The following is a 21699-nucleotide window of genomic DNA, read 5'->3' on the forward strand; positions in this document are numbered from 1 at the left end:
CGCTCGCCTGGCATGCGCAGGGCGCTGGGTTCGATCCTCAGCACCACATAAAATAAAGATGCTGTGTCCACCAAAAACTTAAAAACAAATATTAAAATTCTCTCTCTCTCTCCAAAAAAAAAAAAAAAAAAAATTTCAAAATCTCAAGTCATTTTATACTTGTAGCCCATCTTAATTCAGACTAACCCATTTAAGTATTCAAAAGCCATATGCGGCTAGTGGCCATCTTACTGCACAGTACAATTACAAAGTGTCATAAATATAATGTGATTTTACTTTGACTTCATTTCAAAACATTTATTCCATTTATATTTTTTAACTACATATGCACATGTACTGATTGCTTTAGCATATCTTTCCATCTATATGAATCATTTGCAAAAGGGTCATAATATTCTTGTGATAGGCCTTACTAGGCCTAAGTTTGTAATATCTGGTTAAGAAACAATTATATGAGGGCTGGGGATGTGGCTCAAGTGGTAGCGCGCTTGCCTGGCATGTGCGGGGTGCTGGGTTCGAGCCTCAGCACCACATAAAAATAAAGATGTTGTGTCCACGAAAACTAAAAAATAAATATTAAAAAAAATTCTCTGTAAAAAAAATATGAACATTTAAAAAAAAGAAAAGAAACAATTCTATGAAAAGGGACAAATCAAAATTTTACCTGGTAATCAACTTCTTATTAAATCTTCTTTCATAAGCTGCACTGATAGCCAATGATGCCACAAAGGAGCAATCTGATACTATTGTCTGTTAACAAGAACAATGTATAATATGTTTTCATTCATATATCACAATAGCTTAATATTTATTCAATGCACCCAAAATTTGATTTTTTCTTCTTGAGTGTTAGGAAAATTACAGAAATGTCAAGTTGCTAACTCATGAATTCTACTCACACAAATCCTAGTAAAGTATTTCAATAAAGTTAATTTAGAATAATTAGATATTTAAGTAGTAAAAACCTTTTATATCTATTCCTTTTATATCTATTCTCAAAGGCAAAATTCAGAATCTCAAGTTTCTCATCTACAAACATGAGCATCCATAAATGCTCAAAAATTTATTCATAGTTACAAATTATCTCAATTTTTAAATGCATTGAATAAATAACTGTTCCAATTATACTTATGCATAAGAATATATAAAATCTAGGAAAAAAATCCATATTTAAATTTTCTTAAAATGCTAACTTGCACATAAAAGTAGACAAAACAAATGCATACCTGCTTTATGCTAAAACTGGACACAGTATATATCATTGTTGGATTGTTGGTGAGATCTTCTGGTCGTACCCATTTGGAAAATGTAGTTTTTTGTTTAGGTGATAACGGTAGCTTGCCCAATCTATCACTGAGATAATAAATAAATAAATAAATAAATAAATAAATAAATAAACAAACAAACCTAAAAAGATGACTTAAAGCCAAAATTAAATATCCTACAGAGTATATTTTTTCTCTTTGGTATAGTGATTCTGTATCTATACTTATATCTTCCTAACATAACTCTCTAGTCTCAATCTGGCTCTTAATACCTTGAGTTCAGACAACCTGAACATCCTCAACTAAATAAATATACATAAATAACTGCAAAGCTAAATTAAATTTGTTTATATGTACTTTAAAAATATAATTTAAAAGTTTAGTTTGAAATGCTTATGTTCAAGAAATTCAGAAATAAAATGGTGCCATGACAACAGTATAAGCTAATTCATTCAAAAGACCCTAGGAAGCTACAAAGCCTTAACCTGGGTCTTGAACTCCTCTCTGCAAGGCTAATTGAAAGTAGCTAATTTACTGAGTATCAGTTCTGTGCCAAGCATCCTCGAAACAACTCTATTAAAAATAGTTCTGAAGTAGGCTTAAAGTGATTAACACCAAGGTCATGTAGCTAATGAAGAGTACAACTGCATTTAAACCAAGTTGGTGCCAAATCCACCATTCTTACCCATTACCCTCTACTTGTTCTATGCTGTAATATTTCTCCAAAACTGGTATACAGCACCAAATAAAAACTTACCTTTTCCCAAACCTTTTCCAGAGGATGAATGACAAATCTTTGGATTTCAAAAGATTTCTGGACTATATAAGGTCTATGATATGCAAACTACAACAAACATGACATTCTGTTTTCCAAGAATGCTGATAGATACTAAGAGAAAGGATTTTGGAGTCAGGTATGACTTGCAAATTTTTGGCCAAAGTATTATTTTCTTCATTGCTGGACAAATCTAGACTTTTAATAAGCCAATGTTGGTTGTAAATCTCTGAGTAGAATACGGCATACACCATTTCTTAAACTTTTCTGATCATTATCTCACAGAACTTCTGGTGTTACAGGCTTGGTGCCTGTGTAATATCAGGAGCTGTTTATAAATAGAGATCTAACTCAATTTAGAGGAGCTTAAAGATCACCATCATAAATTCTGAGGGGAAAATTTAAGACTACTTCAAACTTACAATAGAGAAATCGAAGATTCCTGAGGTGAAATTATGAAAGTTTAAAATTTTTTAAAAATATTTGAAACATGTAGCCAAATTATTGTAATTTAGTACTTATTAAAATAAGTATTTTTCTATCAGTTAACCCTTATATACACCTACATAGTGCTTGCTATATAATAAGCACCACTCTAAGTGCTCTGTATTTTAGTAACTCTTTTAATCATCACAGTATCCATGAGGTAGGTTCTATTATTATCCTCAATTTTTATAGATGAGAAAACAGAGAGATTTAACTTATCCAGCATCTCAGGAATTCAAACTGGAACGTTTGTCTCTAAAATCTGTGCTCTTAACATCAAAGCTATTAAAGTTTCTAAGATATAAGGATTCCTTAGACTCCAATTATTACTAGCATCTCACAGTTGGTTGCCAGAGGGAAAAAATTAGGTTGACTTATTAGCAGTCAGATATCTAATTCTTGGCCATTTAAGAATAGCAAAACACTGGAAAATGAAAAGCAGCCCTATTGTTCTTTTTTTTTTTTTTTAATTTATAATATTGTAAGTATTTTTCCTATATTTTTAAAAAGACTTTTTATTTGGGTAGCATATATATTGTATGGATGTATCATTATTGAATTATTGCCATAGCCCTAAATATTTTGTCTCAATAATTTTTTTGCTCTAACAGACGCTTTTGTAAGGGTCTTATGTTTTCTCTCATACTGTTGAAGCAAGCGAGAAAAAAGGAAAAACTGGTATGTAGATTGGGGAATCTCATGAAAACAGAAGGAAGATGAGGAGAGCAGAGGAAGGGGGTCAGGAGGATAGAGGAAGAGAAGGAAAGGCGAGACACTTGGAAACAAAACTGACCGCTGGTATGCATGCACCAATATGTAATGACAAATCCTACTGTTATGTATAATTATAATGCACCAAGTTTTTAAAAAAGATTCTTTAATGAATGCTGTTACTACATACACCTTTGAACTGAATATTGATTTCATTAGGACCAGAAGCTGGGGAGTCCTGAACGGAGCAATATTTTTAAGGTTCTTGACAAACTGCCATTGTCCTTTCTGAAAGGCTGTGTCAATTTAATACCTTTTATAACTCTTCCTTAAGTTGGATCCTTTTAGTAAACAATGATACCGTTATTCTGTGCCACTTTTCCATTCAATTCTTTTACTGGCTTGTATTTCTGTTGTGATTCAATCAGCCAACGGGACAACTGTTACTGAGTACTTACTTTGTGCCAGACCTGTACTAGTCACTATGTTTGTTAGGTCAAAGGAAGTCAACATAAGCCATGACAAGGGAACTGAAAACAAAGGGCTCCTACTGTTATCTCACCTCTTTCCCACAGACACATCGCCCAACAATTTTCCTTATTAAAAATTTTAGTTACAAGCCTATGAATTAAATCAAATTTCAGAGAACTAATACAGTACTGACGTTTTTTAAAATGGCCTTGAAAGTAAAAATTACAACAGTGCTTACTTACCAAAAAGGCATTGGGTAAGCAAAACGTTCCCTCAGATCAACACTCATGAAAGGAACATATTCTATACCATTTATTTTTGATGTTGTCCTATAAAACACAATAAAAAAAATCCAAGGTAAATGTTCAAGTCTACCTTAATCATAATCTTACTTAAACTCTCTAAAATTTAAATGACAAGGTATAGTACTACATTGAAATTAAACTGACACCTCATGTTGTTAAATATGTTTGGACAAAATTTTCATAAAATAATTAAATATCACCAAAAAAAATAATGCAATTCAATTTAATGAGTTTTCTTTAAAGACTTAACATCCCGGGGCTGGGGTTGTGGCTCAGTGGGAGAGCACTAGCCTAGCATGTGTGAGGCACTGGGTTCAAGCCTCAGCACCACATAAAGATAAATAAATAAAGGTATTGTTCATCTACAACTAAAACATTAAAAAAAAAAGACAACATCCCACTGGGTTTGTTCCCCAGCACCACATAAAAATAAATTAATAAAATAAAGGTATTGTGTCCATCTACAACTACAAATATTTTAATAACTTTATTTATTTATTTTTATGTGGTGCTGAGGATCGAACCCAGCATCTCACACATGCTACGGGAGCGCTCTAAAAAAAGACTCAACATCCTTCACAACAAAACTTCAGTGTCAAGTAGGCACAGTGGAACACTCCTGTAATCCTAGAAATTTAGGAGGCTGAGGTAGGAGGCTTACAAGTTCCAGGCCAGCCTCAGCAACTCAGTGAGACCCTGTCTCAAAAATTAAAAAGGGTTAAGGATGTGGCTCAGTGGTTAAGCACCCCTGGGTTCAATTCCTTTACCAAAACAAAAACAAAATAAAACAAAAACCTCACAAAACCAGTGTCAAGATAGGCCTTTCTAGAGGTGATGAAAGTCTCCTTTTTGTCCCTTAACAGGACATAGAGCTAATTCTATACTGAGCCCAAAGTTATTTTGAAATCTAAAAAATATAGATAGCATTTACAATTCTGAAAAAAATATGCTCTCCTCATTTTCTGGTTATGGGAATGTGGAATAGGTAGTGGAAGAAGAAAGTGTTACAGGTATCAGGTATGGTCTGTTGACAAAGAAGGTTTGAGTAGCTTTGCATATTTTCTCCTTGTTTTGTATACACATATGTTTGCATATGTTAACTATGTACTTCCTGTGTCTCCTTTGAGAATAACCACAATGGCTCAAAGATTTATCTAACCTACACTGCTTCAGCAGGCAGTCCAGGGTTTCCACATTACTGTGTTTCACACTTTTAATATGCCCTGAGTCTGCTTTCAGGGACACTGAGCTGTCTATCTAGACCAGAGGTGTGGAAATGCTTTTTGTAAAGGACTGGATGGAATACAATGTAGGTTTTGTGGTTTCTGTCAAACATATTCTTCTGTTTCATTTTCTTAAAAAGAAAAAAAGAACTGAAAAACTATTCATAGCTCAAGACTTCTATTTGCTGGCCTAGAGTGCTATTTCAACATAACATTTTTCCCCCATTAGGGCTTTAGTTACAAAGTTACATAGACTATCATACTCTGCCATAGGTCTGTTTTGCTCCTAAACCTTTAAGACTCAATTTTGCAAAATGCCAGGACTTACAGAAAAAAAAAAAAAAAAACATTATGTCTAGTAAAAAAAAATGTTAAATACAAAGATATATTAGAACCAATAAATTTTAATAATTTCAAGTTGTGACTCTAATTTACATTTATATTACAACATATAACAAAAGTCTGAATACAATTCAGCAAACCTAATGAGAGTAAAATTGCCTGCATCGAGATGTTAACAAAATTCTTCATTGCAATGAAGTATAAATGCATTTACCTGAGCACTTCTATTTCTTCCGCTGTGTATCTCTGTCCTTGTGCATCACATGACTGTGGACTTATGAATGGCTGAGGTTTTTCAAGGAATGGATTAGGTCCTAATGGAAAATGTGTTCTCACTGGTGGTGGCTTTGGTTTATTACTTGTGGACTTGATCTTGCAAAATGGTTTTGTCAAAGGCTCACTCAATGCTTCTGCTCTATAACAGAGGTACACATACATATACAAAAAAAAAAAAAGTTCTAGTTTTTCTTTTCAAATTAAGCCTTTAGGAAATAAAATTTACTCCAAGAACTAGTCAAGCACACCAATGGAAAACTGGTATATAAAATTTGTACATAGTAATCAAATTTTAACTACTTAAGCTAATCCCTTGTAAATATTTAAGTAAATATTTTTGCAAATAATATTCAATTGTCAACATCAATTGAACACTTACACCAGATACTATGCAAGGTAAGGAGTATACAAGAATGTATAAAACAATCTCTATCCTAAAGATGTTCATGGTTTTCCACAGGAGAAAAAGAACTGCATCAAAATTACAGATGCCAAGAAAGAAGTATTATATGCATAACAGAAATTACAGATTTTCTGATTGAGAAGAGAGGCTGAATAAGGGAAGGTTGCTTTGAATCAATGCCTGAGCCACAGAATTATTCACCTAGGGAGTAAGCTTTTTTTTAACAATTCAGCAAACCTAATGAGAGTAAAATTACCTGCATCGGTAAGTAAAATTGCCCTTTTTAGGGGGGGTAGTATTGGGTATTGAACTCTGGGATGATCTCAACTGAGCTACATCCTCAGTCCTTTTTACTTTGAGACAGGGTCTCACTAAGTTAACAAGGCTGGCCTTGAACTTGCAATTGTCTTCCTTCAGCCTCCCAAGTAGCTGGAATATCATGCATGTGCCACTGTACTCAGTAAGAAAGCATTCTTACTGAGCATATACAAAATGTGCAGAAGTATGAAACAGCAGAGAGAGTTGAGGTAATTTCAAAAGAATGGATATAGCCCTTAAAAAAGGTACAAACGATAAGACAAGAGGAAGGCAGGGCTTGGCTTACAGAAGGCCTACATGATATGCAAGTGAATTTTGACTTTCTTCTGTCAAAGAACAAGGTAAAAAATAAAAGTTCTTAACCTAAAATCCATATATGAACTTCTAGAGTCCTGTGAACACTCAGCCAGGCACAGAGGCACACACCTGTGATCCCTGCAGCTTGGGAGGCTGAGGCAGGAGGATTTCAAGTTCAAAGCCAGCCTCAGCAAATTAGTGAGGCCCTAAGCAACTTAGCAAGACCCTGTTCTCTAAATATAATATAAAATGGGCTGAAGACGTACTCAGTGGTTAAGCACCCCTGGGTTCAATCCTCAGTACCAAAAAATAAAAAATAAATAAATAAATAAAATAATCTTGTGAATACTATGAAATTAAACGTTAAAAAATGCTATGTACATTTTCCTACAAAGTGGACTGATAATTTTCAACAGATCCTCAAAAGAACCCATGACTGTCGCACATACACCCTTTGCTTAGAAGATGCACTTGGGAATACTGGATGATGAGTTATCTACACATGTGGAGAGCAGTGACAGTGACTGGGAGACCAGTGTCTGAGATTGGGGTCCTTTATGACTTCATGGCTGTGGCATGCTTGGTGACTGGGAAAGTTTCTATGCAAAGGTGTTGGATGCCCGGTTGCTATGGCAATGCTCTCTGTGAAGAGACTCTGTTCAAGACTCTTATCAGCTTTGACCTAATTATTAGGCACACTGCTCCTGGGAATGAAGGAGCTGCCTTGCTAAGATAACCACAATGTTTCACCAGTTATGCTACTCCTGCATCTGCCTGCAAATTAGAACTTTGAGAGCTGCACAATGCTCCTAACATTGCACATTGCAACTGTTGAATGTAACTGAGGAAATAGCTGCTTACTATTGCTAACTCTGTAACTTTCATGAATACAAAGAATAATGCTTGCATAGTCTTTAATCTGATTAATGAGACATATATAATAAAGATAGCTGGTGTCATTCTTTAGACCTGCTTCTCCATCAGAGAGCAGTGCTCCACCTGATCCCAGCTGTTTTATCTTCAAGATCTGCATGTGTGACTCTTTATTTTTTCCAATCTCCCATCACCCCTCGCCGGAACCTGCTAGTTTGGCAGCGATGGTCACGGCATATACAGGTAATAAAAGTAGGCTAAGATTCTGACTGGAGAAAGAAGTCAAGATGGAAAAGACAACTATGTGTCAAATGCTCATTTTCAAGAATTTATGGAAACAAACTAAAGGTTGATGGTGATGAGGAAAATAGGAATGATTGATATACCTCAATTAAAAAAACTGAAAATTATATAGCTATTCAGAGTTGAAAAGGAAATAGTTTAATAATTCATAAAAGCAATCTCCATCCTTTTCCTTTATCTACAACCCTTTCAAAAGGTATAATTATCTTGTGCAAATCTACTCATTCTTTCAACAGGTATCTAATGAGCACACACTATGTGTCGGGTGAGGTGCTTGGTGATAGCACTGAACTTACATTTAGGGAATAAGCATTCAGAGAGACATATACATTAACAACAAATAGGATAAACTTGTGTATTTCAGTTTAGAAAGAGCTGTGGGAAAGAATTTTTGAAGAGAATAAGCAGGATAAAGTGCTGGGGAAGATTTGGTTTTAAATACAATAGATAGTGCTGGCCTCGCTGAAAAGTTGATATTTGAGCTCGAGGTGAAAGAGCTACATATATGGCATAATTTGGGGAATGAGTATGGCTAAAAGCAGGATTGTTCTCAACCTATAATTTTCAGTAGCTCTAGAAGGTTTTCTGAAAGTTTTCCTCTTTGGAAGTTTCTCATTGTAAGTATCATAGTCATTTCTGTACTCTGTATATAAGAAACTAAAAACACTTCTTGACTGGTTATTTCTTGAGTTTAAAGCAAAGAACTAGAGGAATAAGGTAGGACATATGGATCTCAGTTTAAACAAAGGTTTTTTACTATGATCTCTACCATTCATTAAGATAAATATTTTATGTAATAAGTAACAAATCATATTCTATCTAGGATAAGAACTTGAGAGACCAAAACTCACCTATCTAGTGCTTGTCGAGCCAACTGTTTCAGTTTATTTTGCAAGGTTTTATCAGCAGTTTCATAAGACTTTAGAGGAGAAAAAAGAAACATTTTAAAGCTTAATTTTTAATTGACCCATATTTCTATGCAAAAAAAAATTGCAATGCACATTATAGTTCTTGAAATTGAGAAAAAATGACATTTTAGTTTTCTCTTTAAAAATTATGATTTTTAAAAAGTGTTGAAACTTGTCACTGAGGTGAACTTTAAAACCACTGAATGTGAGCTGGGGCTATAGCTCAGTTGGTAGAGTGCTTGCCTTGCATGCACAAGGCCCTGGGTTCAATCCCCAGCATCACAATAAATAAATAAATAAATACTGAATGTGGACAAGTGCTAAATAGACCATAATTGTACAACCACTGTGCCATGAAAGGCTGAGTGATAGGAAACTTAGCAGAACTCTTACCTATGGTCTCAAACACTTACAGAAATCAGGCTAGATGGTTTCTCTGAACACTACTGAAAAGCTGGCACTATGTAAAACACTGAACACTAGTCTTTACCACTTTACCTCTTCCTTCCAAATACACTGTACTCTTAAGCACCACATGCCCCCTGAAGCAGAGCCCGAACCAAGGCTCTCTAGGGAACAATAAAAGCCACCCAAGCATATACATTTGACATTGAAAATTAGTAAAATGCTCCCAAACCACTACCTTATTTTTCACTGCATAAAATTGAAAAAAATAAGAGTTTATTCCAAATCATAGATTTGTGATGAATTCTTCCTATATTAAGTTAACTACTAGAGTATAAACATTTAAAAAAATAGTACCCGGGGGGACCGGGGTTATAGCTCAGTGGTGGAGCGCTTGCCTCACATGTGTGAGGCACTGGGTTCAATCCCCACACCACATAAAATGAAAACAAACAAAAATAAAGGTAAAAAAAAAAAATAGTACCTGTAATTTAAAAAGCAATTGCCTAAGTGACTCAATCTTAATAGTAACAAAATTATAGCAAGCTGTGTAAAAACCCATTTCTAACTTTCTACTCATCATCTTTTAGATGATTAATTTAATTTAGTTCCATTTATAATGATGGAAAATTTCTTTTCTTTGAGGAATTAACCAGAACTCATTAGTAAAGGAAGAAATTTCTTCTCTTTCCTTTTTTTGTTACTGGAATTGAACCCAGGCTGCTTTACCACTGAGCTACATCCCCAACCCTTTTTAGGTTTTATTTTAAGACAGGGTCTCATTAAGCTGCTAAGGGCCTCACTAAGTTGCTGAGGCTGACGTGGAACTTGGGATCTTCCTGCCTTAGCCTCCTGAATCTTGGAAATTACAGGCACATGACACCACATCCCTTTTTATTTTGTATTTCAGACGGGGTCTTCCTAAGTTGCTGAGGCTGGCCTCTAACTTGTGATCCTCCTGCTTCACCCTCCTGAGTGGCTAGGATTACAGGTATGTGCTCAGCAATAAAGGAAGAAATTTCTGAACATAATTCTACAAGTTTAACTTGAAGCTATACATACTGTTTTCAGACAGAGATCCACAGCTTCTGTATACAATTCTATAGCATCTTCAACATTCCCTTTCTCATCTTCATCAAAAGCTTGTGTAACGAGGAAATGGGCACGCTCTAGGTCCAACTGATGTTTTGATTTCAAAGGATCAGCACTCTTTGATTGAACTAGGATGATGAGGCGTGGGGTGGGGGGGGGCCGGAGAAAACATATGTAAATAAGAAATATTACTTAAATATAGCCAGAGGACAAAAATACCATTTTAATTCATTTGATGTTCTTTACCAACACACTATACTCTTTCATTTAAAAAGCTTAACAAGGTATTTTTTAAAAATCCTTAAAAAAGTACTAATCCCCACCTATCCCTTTTCTTGGTATTAGTGATTTGACTCAGAGGCACTTATAATACCACTGAACTATATCCCCAGCCCTTTATTTTATTTTTGAGACAGGGCTTTGTTAAGTTGCTTAAAGCCTTGCTAAGTTGCTGAGGCTGGCCTTGAATTTGAGATCCCCTTGTCTCAGCCTCCCAAACTTCTGGGATTATAGGCCTTTCTCTTTTTAATTTTTTTTTTTTTTTTAATGAACACAATACCTTTTTTTATTTGTTTCTTTTATGTGGTGCTGAGGATCAAACCCAGTGCCTCACACGTGCTACGCAAGCACTCTACCAGTGAGCCACAGCCACAGCCCCTTTTTAATCTTTTGTTGTTGTTGTTGAGATACCAGGGACTGAACTCAGGGGCACTTGATCACTAAGCCACAACTCAGTGACAGGGTCTCAATGAGTTGTTTAGTGCTGTGCTTTTGCTGAGGCTGGCTTTGAATTCGTGATCCTCCTGCCTCAGTCTCCAGAGCCGCTGGAATTATGGTGTGTGCCACTGTGCCAGGCTCTCTTTATAATCTTAATTTTAGGGCAAACAAAACAAAGCATTGGAGGATGAAGGGAGATGCAGCTATTTGATTCATCATATGATAGACACCAGAAACCAGAAAAATTAAAAACATTTTATAAAAAAAAATGTTTTCGCTGAATTTGTCTCCCTACAGCACTTCCTTCATCTACAAAATAAAATATTAGTCTTCTTCACATTCCCCTTCCATCCTAAAAACAAAACAAGAACCTGGAAAATACTACATCTTAAGAAACCCCATTATATTTTAAGGCAATTAAATTTTTTTTCAATATGGACAATATTTGTATAATATGATATGCTAGGCCCTAATGACAAAGTTTCTGCTTTTCTATTCATTTGAGCCCAAAATAAACTACCATATAGTCTTACTGCTCTTTGAAACAACTATATCCACTTGTATTTATTTATTTTGCAGTACTGGGAATTGAACCTAGGGCCTTGTGCATGCAAGGCAAGTAAGTGCTCTGCTATTGAGCCACACCCCCAGCTCCTTTCCATTTGTTTTGTTCTGGTTTAGTGTTTACTGTTTATTTCTTATTTTTAGTGCATTATAGTAACAGTGGGGTTCATTCTGACATATTCATAAATGCATATAAGAGTTTTCTCCATTTCATTCCAATATTTCCCTCTTCCATTTGTTTGTAATAGAAAGATATGTCTCTATAAGAAATTTGTAACCAGAAAAAATAAAGATTTGCTACAAAAACAAAAAGACAACCTAATTAAAAAGTGGACAAAGTATCTCAATAGACATCTCTCCAACGAAGACATGCAAATAACTGAGTAGCACATGAGAAGATGTTTATCATCATCATCCATCAAACAAATGCAAATCAAAACCACAATGAGATGCTTTGTATATCAGCATGGCTAAAATATAAAAGACAATAACAACTATCCATGAAGATGTTAGGGAACTAGAATCCTTCTATGCTTCTGGTAGAACTATAAAATCTGTTAGCAGCACACTTCCACACAAAAACCTGTATACAAATGATTATAATAGTAATATTCATAATAGCCAAAAGGTGGGGGGGGACCCCCAAATACCTATCAATTGATGAATAGATAAAGAAAATGTAGTAAATCAATACAATGAAATACAATTCATCCATAAAAAAAGAATGAAGGACTGCCATATTCTACAACACTGATAAACGTTACAAATATTAAACTAAGTGAAAGAAGCCAGACAACAAAAGGGATTAAATGATTCCATATTGCATAAATCCATTTATATGAAAAAATCCTGAAGAGGCAAACCTAGAGAGACAGGAAGTAGATTAGTGTTTGCTAGGGGTGAAGGGTTGAAGGAATGGGGAGTAACTAACTATAAAGGATATGGGATTCCTTTTAAGGTTACAAAATGTTCTAAAATTAAATAGTGGTAATGCTTAAACAACTCTGGAAATACACTAAAAATCAATGAATTTTGCCATTTAAAGATGAACTTTATGGTATACTAATTATATCTCAATAAACCCATTTTTTAAAGTTTTTAATATTTTTCTTAGTTTTTTGTTTTGCTTGGTTTGGCATAGGGGATTGAACCCAGGGGTGCTTTACTATGAAGTTAAATCCAAGGTCCCTTTTTATTTGTGATTTTGAGACAAGTTCTTGATAAATTGCTTAGGGCCTTGCTGAATCATTGAGGTTGGCCTTGAACTTGTCCTCCTGCCTCAGCCTCCTGAGACATTGGGATTACAGGCGTGTGCCATTGTGCCCAGCTTTGTTAGTTTCTTAAGGGTATGTGCTGATGTTTTTAAACTTTGACCTTCATTAATATCTGACATATGTGCTAATCCCATTCATAAAATAAAGACATTAAAACTCAAAACTATTAAACTACATAGCCAGTATATCTCAGCCTTGGCATTATTGACATTTTGAGCTGAATAATTCATTGTTGTGGAGAAATGTCCTGTGTATTATTGAATTTTTAACAATATCCCATGTCTCTACCTTAGATGTCAGTGGCATAGCCATCATATAATTTTTCCCTTATAGAGTGAGTATGTCTTCTTTATCATTTAGTCACACATATTTCTGAAAGGGAATGCCATTATAATGCAATGTTTATACATTTCTCTCCACACCTGACTGAGGGCTTCCTAAGGGTTCATCTACCACCCAGTGCTTACCATACAGCCCAAACAGTCACTTGATAATGTTTGTTGAAATAAGAAAATATCTATGGAAAAAAACAGGAAGATCGTGGAAGTAGGCATGAAAGATTGATTTCTCAACTTTAAAGGTAATTTTATTTGAAAACAGTTTATGAAATAAGGTGTGCTATTCATGAAACCAAGCCATTAAATCAAGAATTTCATTTACTTGGTTAGGAAAATGAAATTACTCTCAATCACACTGTATTATTATTATTGTTGTAGTTGGTTTTGAAGTATTGGGGATGGACCAAGGTCCTTGCACATCCTAGACAAGAGCTCTACCACTGAGCTACACCCCCAATAAAATATTCTGAACACATGAATCAGTATAACTTTCTATAAAGTGAAGCCTAATACACAGGCAATCCACTTTTCAATACATGAGATTTCTGGGCACTGTCTTAAAGTAATCTATAACAAAGGTTGTAATGGAATCAAAAGTAGATCAATTCTACTTTATCCTAACCATATGCTTATAGCTGCTCATTCTATTCAAAATGAGTAGCAGAAAGTAATACAAAGTTCATCACAGTAAAGATTTGTCTGCCTGTGTATTTATTATTCAGCAACAGAAAAAATAATTTAAAAATTTCCCCAGAGAGATTAATGCATACTAAAACAAAATGTCAAAAAGCAAGTATTTTCTTTTCCACTCATGTGAACAGCAGATTTTGACAAGAATCAACCCCTTATCTCTAACAAAACCACGGTCATTAAGTCTATGTGTACTTCTATCAGAGCACTTGCCATGCTGTTTACAAAAATAAATAAAAGCTACTATGGTTTGGATAGGAGATAGCCCTCCGAAAACCTCCTGTGTTAACACAGGAATATTCCCAAGCAAAATGACTAGATTATAAGAACTGTAATCTGATCAGTCCATTCTAGTTTGAATGGATTGCCTGGGTGGTAAATGTAGGCAGGTGGAACATGAATGGAGGTGGTCATGGGGGGCATGTCCTGGAGGTTCATTTTTCCCTGCAGCTCCTTACCCCTTCCTTCTCTCTGCTTCCTGGCTGCTATGAACAGAGCAGCGCTCCTTCACCACACTCTTCAGCCATGATGTTCTATCTCACCTTGGTCCCACAGCAATAGACTAGGCTGACCATGAACTAAACCTCTGGAACTATGAGTCAAAATAAACCTTCCCTCTTCCAAATTGTTCTTGTAAGGTATTTTGGTCACAGCAACAAAAAGCTGATTAATGCATGAGCTATTCTAGATCTCTGCTTATATGTCACTTTTCCAAGTTATGATTTTTTTTTTAAAAAAGTTCAGCCAAGGATTGGCGGTAGAAAACAATGATAGAGACTATATCTATTGCTGAAATATTTAAACACTGAAGATTAGTCACTTAATTTTAATATCAAAAGAGGGCATATGTCAGAGATTTAAAAAGCCAAATTCTAACAGGACCCCATCTAACTTTGCCAATGACAAATTGTTTGAAAGTACATAATCCACTATCTCTGCACATCTAGAAAGTTAGGAAACTGGAGTTTATTATCTTTAAGGCTTCTTTTATAGATCTATCATTTATTTACATATTATGATTTTTCAGAGGAATGAGCAAAAAGAGTATGAAGACCAAGATCCATAGATGATGAACAGGAGAGAAATACAGGAAGAATAGATGTAGTGGGAGAGAAGGAAAAAAAAAAAACAGTAACAAGTTTAGTAGTCTTTTACTAACCTGCTGAATGTAGAGCCTGAACTCTTTCCAGATACTCATTTATTTTTTCTTGAACATGTTCTAGGCATGATCCTGCCATCTCAGCATAAATTAAGGCTTGTGCAGCTTCCTAAAAAAAAAAAAAAAAAAAAAAAATCCAAAGGAATCTAACAGATGGATTACAATTTCAATTTCCACCAATTACTTTCTAATTCATTATTTTTCAATAAAACAATTTACATAATCCTCTAAAATACCTTTTCAAAATACCTGAGCTACACCCCAGGTATAGCTTCAGTGCTCTCACAATTTTCATATATTATTAAAATTGGGGGGGTGGGGGGGTGGTACTGGGGATTAAGCTCAGGGTCACTGGTCCACTGAGCCACATCCCCAGTCCTATTTTGTATTTTTATTTAGAGATAGGCTCTCACTAAGTTGCTCAGTGCCATGTTGTTTTGAACTCATGATCTTCCTGCCTCAGCCTCCCAAGGTGCTGGGATTACAGGCATGTGCCACTGCGACTGTCTTGACTATTAAAAATTTAAGAACTCAAGTATGAGGGATTTACTATAAACATTTTTTAGAATAGCTGTGGTTCACATGTTTTATATTTTCCTTATGCATAGATCATATTTAAAATTTTATACCTTGAAAAGGTATAAACCTTAAAAGCATTACAAAAGGGTTGGGGATGTACCTTAGGCAGAATGCTTGCCTAGCATGTGTGAGGCCCTGGGTTCAATCCCTAACACCGCCAAAGACAAAACAAGAGCATCTGATCAATAACCACTAAAATAAAATTAAATGTCAAAAAGAGATTGCAAAAAATTATAAAGGTTAAATATCTCAGTAGAACAAAATATTCTTCTCACAGAAAATACTGTCAAAAGCAGATTTCACTTATATGAAATAAACTTTTAATTAACAAAACCTCAACTCTTCTTCCAATTATTTCATAACCTTCACAACTAGTTATGCTATGGTTATGAGGAAGAGTTTCCAATCTCCCCATCACTGTCCCAGGAAGGCTACTAATGCTACCACCTAGAAAGAGCAGACAGTTTCTCTAGTCACAGCACCTTTTCTACAATAACACAAGCAGATACTACACTTCATGGGGCCTCATACCTGCTTCCAAAGAAGCCATGTTCAGAGCATCACTTATTTAATCCTGTTATTTGAGCAGACATTGTTTCACTGAACCTAATGAAATCAATGAGAAAAGTGCAAGTTTGACCCTATTGGAAATTCAACCTAAAGGCTGTGGGGTAGAAACAGCAGGACTTCTTTGGATTCCATAACTTACATGAATTTCAAGGGGGGAAGGAAAAAAAAAAAAAAACTTTAAATCTTTACATGCAAACATTAAATATTGTATCTTATAAACCATTATTATCTAAATACAAAGTTAAACCTAACTTCAATAAACTTGTTTTATCTATAAATTATATATTATATATTACCCCTTCAGTTGTCTTGCATGTAAATACTGATTTTTTAAAATAATTATTTTGCTTTTAAAAAGCCAAATTTTAGGCCCAGCTCAGTGGCACACAACTATATAATCCCAGCAACTTGGGAGACCGACCAACTCCCAAGTTGAAGGATCATGAGTTCAAAGTCAGCTTCAGCAATTTAACAGAGACCCTGTCTCAATATAAATAAGAAGGACTGGGAATGTGGCTCTGTGGATAAATGACCCTACATTAACATAAAATACTGCACCAAAAACAAACAACAACAACAAAAAAAAAAAACTGCAGAATACACATTAAAATTGTTCTTATCAAATCTTATTTTACTTTATTTCATTTATATTCAAAGGTTACTAAGAACTTGCTTAGAGAACAGCATCAGGGCAAAAAAAAAAACAACTAAACTGATCAAGTCTTCATAAACAGTTTCTGAATGTACAACTACTTTTTTTTTCCACTTTTTAAGGATGAAATATTCTTCCTAAGTGACCATGTACTAATTCTACCAGGAAAATACAAAGTACTGCAGAATTTCTCTGTAGAAAAAACTATTTTGCGGGGCTGGGGTTGTGGCTTCTTGGTAGAGTGCTGGCCTAGCACACTGAGGCCCTGGTTTCAATCCTCAGCACCACATACAAATAAACAAAGGTATTGTCCAACTACAACTTTACTGATAGCACATATGCTTATGAGAAAAAGACTATTGTATTATCAAAACCTGACATTCTTTCTAGAAGGGATGACAATATCATGAGAATACAGCTACCTTCCTCATCTGGCTAGGGCTGGAGGAGGGTTTGCAAATCCTCAGGACTGGAGAGCAGAGAATGTACTACAGAAGCTCATAACCTTTAATTTAGCAATTCTGCCTCCAATAATTCATCCAAAAGAAGTATCAAGTAAATGTGCAAAGCCTTAGTTACAGGATATTAACCGCACCACTAGTTAAGACGCTGAAAAATCAGAAGAAAACTAAATGCGTAATAGATTGTAAATAAGTTAAAATACAGGAACACATAAAATACTATGCAGCTATTTTTAAAATATTATAAATAAGTTTAGTGATTTGGGAAAACATTCCAATAAGAGGAGGTTTAAAAAATAGCATAATAGGGCTGGGGATGCAGCTTCAATGGTAGTGTATTTGCCTAGCACGTGAGGGGCCTTGGGTTCAATCCCCAGCACCGCAAAAAAAAAAAAAAAAAATTAGTACGATTCAAGTTTGTAAAAATTATATAAACACATATGTGCATAGAAAAACCACAAGGATGCACATCACGTACTTAGAATAAAAGATGGGTTTATTCTTTTTTTTTACATATGTTCTTCAACGACCATGCATTATTTTTGTATATATCACAAACTACTTCCTACCAGCCATTAATCAGAGCCAAGGGACGGCGATAAACAGCCACTGACTCCCATCCCTAACTACTCCCGGCACAAACAGCTCAGTGGTGGGCATTTGCCAGCTAAGACCGCAGCCGGAGAGAAGGGCTAGCTCCTACGCGGCGTCTCTGGCTCCGCACAGAGGCCAGAGCCCAGAGGGGCGTGGGAAAAGCGAAGCCGGGGGCTTGGGCGTCCGCACCTGGACCCCGCCCCTCGGCCTTAGGCTCTGCCAGACCCCGACTCCGAGACTGGGCCCGAGCGGAGTGCTGGGCCCTACCTTATAGTAAAACACCGCCTCGGAGTAGCGGCCTTCGTGGTCGCGCTGCACCGCCAGCCGAGCGAACTGCACCGCGTCCCGCTCCAGCGCCGTCGCGTCCATGGCGCCGGCGTCCGGCGCCAGAGGAGGGAACCGGGCCCTGACGCAGGACGACTCTCCGCGCGCCGCGGGGAGCTGGGGAAAGGACGCCGGGAGGCCGGGGCGCCGCGGAAGGAGCAGGAGACTTTACTTTCCGCGGTGGAGGAAGGAAAGCCAGCTTTCTCCGCTCGGGCCCGCGGTAGCACCGCGCCTGCTAGGCGCAGGCAGGGTAAGCAGCCCTAGGGGCCGCCTCTCTTGGCGTCCCTAGCCCCGCCCACCAGCCGCAGCGCGCAGGCGCAGCCCGACCCTCTGGCGTACCTCCAGAGCTGTCCCTTCTCGTGCGGATATCACGGACCTGCGCGGGCGGTGGGTGGGGCCTGACCATTAGCGTGGAGATGCCCTGTCGCTGCGCACATGACCACCTCGTTGCCCGGGATTGGGTGAACGTAGGCAGGTGTCACATCTGACCTGTGGGCGTCTTCGCCGTCTGAGTGGAGGTGGCACTGAGGGGGCAGGCTGTTGCTGTTGACATTGGACGGGAGAGGAGCCTGCGCTATTCGGATTCTTAAAGTGTAAAGGGTAGACGTAGTGAGCCAATAAGGAGCGTCTCCCCGTATCTGCAGGGCTAGATTAAAAAGAAGTTAGGAACGTAAAATGAGGATTTAAGGTTCCTTTGAGTTGCACTGATAACATTTTTTTCCCACGATCATTACCCTGTAGATCTATGTATGGTATTTGAATTGTCAACAAACCAAATGATATATTTTCCTTTTTAAAGAATTGCTCAGATTTTCCCAGATTTATTTTCCTCAATTGTGGGCTTTTGTTGTTAGGTAAATGTCCCCAGCACTGCAAAAACCAATCTTTAATTTAATGTTGCAGTAATTAAACAATTAAGTGATTACTTGATTAATATGTTCTCTTCCTTAAAAACCTGAATTCAGCAATAAAAACAAACTTTGAATCAGCACAAATTTTTAGATTCATCAAAGAAGCAAGCCCTGACAAGATTATAAACCATATGATTCCATTTATAAGAACCATTAGAAAAGACAAAATCTGTAATGTTAGAAGATTAATGGTTGAGAAGGGATACAAAGGAATCTTTGGGGGATGATAGAAATGTTTTATATCTTGATGATAGTGTCAAAATGTCAACTACATTTGTCAAAACTTGTTAAACTACATATTAAATGTGAGGTTTATTTTACATACATATATGCACGCAAGCAAGTAACAAATATCTACAAAGTTGACATTTACAGTCAGGATTATTGATGGATAGATTTTGTTTTATTAAATTTTTTTTGTATTTTTTGGGGGGGGCGAGGTACTGGGGATTGAACTCAGAGGCACTCAACCATGAGCCACATCTCGCGCCATATTTTGTATTTTATTTAGAACCCTGACAGGGTCTCTAAATAAAATACAAAATATGGCTGGAGATGTTGCTTAGGGCCTCACTAAGTTGCTGACACTGGCTTTGAACTTATGATCCTCCTACCTCAATCTGTCATGCTGCTGGGATTACAGGTGTGAACCACAATGCCCAGCTTTTTCTGTATTTTCTAAATTTTCTATGATGAACTTGTATAACAGGAAAAAAAAGTCATTTTAAAAGACATGGGGAAAATTTTTTTTTAAATACCTTATATACTTTCAAAGAAGACTACTCCTTTTCCTCTTCATTGTCAAAAGAAAGAGGCAGGTGTTTTAGATTTGCTTTTGTAAGTTCTTTTTTATTGAGTCCTGCTTATTTGAAGAAATTACTTTCTTCATTTGTCATCTTTTTTGAGCTTGCTGTTAAACCTGAATATTTTTCATCTGAGAGACGCTTGACTGGTTTTTGATACATGATTCTTCCATGAACTGGAGCTGGTTCTTCATTTGTTTTTGCAGCGTTTATTTCTGCTTTAATTTCATGACTTCTTCAGCTGTCAGGTCTTCCTTTTTTAAAACCACCTCTTGGGGCTGTTCATCGCTGTTACTGTGATCAACATCTTCATCCAGGAGCTGAGGCTGGATTCTCTTGGTCTCTATGATGGGCCCTTCCCTGTACCAGACTTGCTCCTTAAAGCAGGACAGGAAGGTGGGTTCAGCGGGCCTCCTGTACAACACCTGGTTCCACTTGCTCATGGTAGATCTGGGAAAAACCCATTCCAGGGCCCCCTTACACTGCCCAGAGGCAACGGTGTTCACAGGTGACCTAAATGTGAGTTTAATTTTTGTTAATTATACCTCAATAAAAAATTTAAGTCATTTGGTCTGCATTTAAATTGGATTCTCATTTCTTAATTTCTCTGTTTTAGTTAGCTTTTTCACTGCTGTGACTAAAGCACCCAACCAGAACAATTGTAGAAGAGGAAAAGTTTATTTCAGGGCTCACGATTTCAGAGGTCTTAGTCCATAGAAGGCTGGCTCCATTCCTTGGGGCTCCAGGAGAGCCAGAAAATCATGATGGAAGAGTGTGGTGGAGGAAGCAGCTCACACCATGATCAGGAAGCAGGGAGAAAGACCACTACTCACCAGATACAAATATATACCCCAAAGCCACGCCCTCAATGCCCCACCCCTCCAGCCACGCCCCACCCCTCCAGCCACACTCCACCTGCCTTCAGTTACCACTCAGTTGATCCCACCATGTGATTAACTCACTGATTGGGCTAAGGCTCTCATTATCCAATTATTTCTTCTCTGAACCTTCTTGCATTTTCACACATGTGAGCTTTTGGGGGACACCTCACATCCAAACCATACCACTCTCTGTTCACAGACAGAATAAGAGCAAAGCAGAAGTTAATAATAACCAAAACAACTACTGTCTCATCAAGCTATTGTAAAGAACACAGGTAAAGAATCTGACTCTGCACCTGGCACTAACATGGTTCTCAGAATTAGCTAGTACAGTTTTATAATTGAAGCAGGGATGGTTTTTTGTCTTTGCCAGTTTGATCCCAACATTGAGAACAAGCCTTGGTCCAGAGCAAGTATTGCACACATTTGTGAATGTTGAAATAGTAAACTCTCCTACTCATATATACTTAAATCTTCCCTCTCTTGGTTCTGAAGAATGAAATCTAAATTCCTTGGTACAATGTAAAATTCCCTTCAGTTTGTGAGCTCAGGCCATTTTCCCAATGTGTTTCAGTCACTTGCCTTGAATAAACTCACCCTCAAGCTATGAATGCAGTTTTTTTCATAACAGAACTTCAGTGTTTAATGTTCCTCTTTCCTTGTAGAATTTGTAGTCCATCTCCAAGCAGGCCTTTTACAGCACTCCCAGGTAGTTGTGATCCTTTCTTA

At 36.7% G+C, this 21699-nt stretch overlaps 1 protein-coding gene and 1 pseudogene across 3 annotated transcripts in view; both read right to left on the reverse strand.

The window, feature by feature from the left end:
* The window catches only part of Capn7 (calpain 7), a 37697-nt gene extending 19034 nt beyond the window's left edge, over nucleotides 1–18663 (reverse strand). For 2 of the 3 annotated variants that reach the window (XM_046453025.2, XM_058582106.1), the window contains exons 1-8: nucleotides 18319–18663; nucleotides 15196–15304; nucleotides 10424–10581; nucleotides 8900–8967; nucleotides 5793–5993; nucleotides 3951–4037; nucleotides 1227–1353; nucleotides 665–750 (exon numbers count right to left, since the gene is read on the reverse strand). In XM_046453025.2, the coding sequence (XP_046308981.1) occupies nucleotides 665–750; nucleotides 1227–1353; nucleotides 3951–4037; nucleotides 5793–5993; nucleotides 8900–8967; nucleotides 10424–10581; nucleotides 15196–15304; nucleotides 18319–18420 (938 nt within the window). In that variant the 5' untranslated portion in view covers nucleotides 18421–18663. The remainder of the gene's footprint in view (nucleotides 1–664; nucleotides 751–1226; nucleotides 1354–3950; nucleotides 4038–5792; nucleotides 5994–8899; nucleotides 8968–10423; nucleotides 10582–15195; nucleotides 15305–18318) is intronic. The other variant, XM_046453024.2, reaches the window with a different exon arrangement.
* A 1402-nt stretch (nucleotides 18664–20065) lies between these two features.
* On the reverse strand, nucleotides 20066–20532 carry LOC124098109 (uncharacterized protein KIAA1143 homolog; annotated as a pseudogene).
* Nucleotides 20533–21699: the final 1167 nt, after the last annotated feature.

Source organism: Marmota monax, unplaced genomic scaffold (assembly GCF_021218885.2).
Source record: "Marmota monax isolate L192 unplaced genomic scaffold, Marmota_monax_Labrador192_F-V1.1 WCK01_AAM20220418_F8-fsc00042, whole genome shotgun sequence".
NCBI lineage: Eukaryota > Metazoa > Chordata > Mammalia > Rodentia > Sciuridae > Marmota > Marmota monax.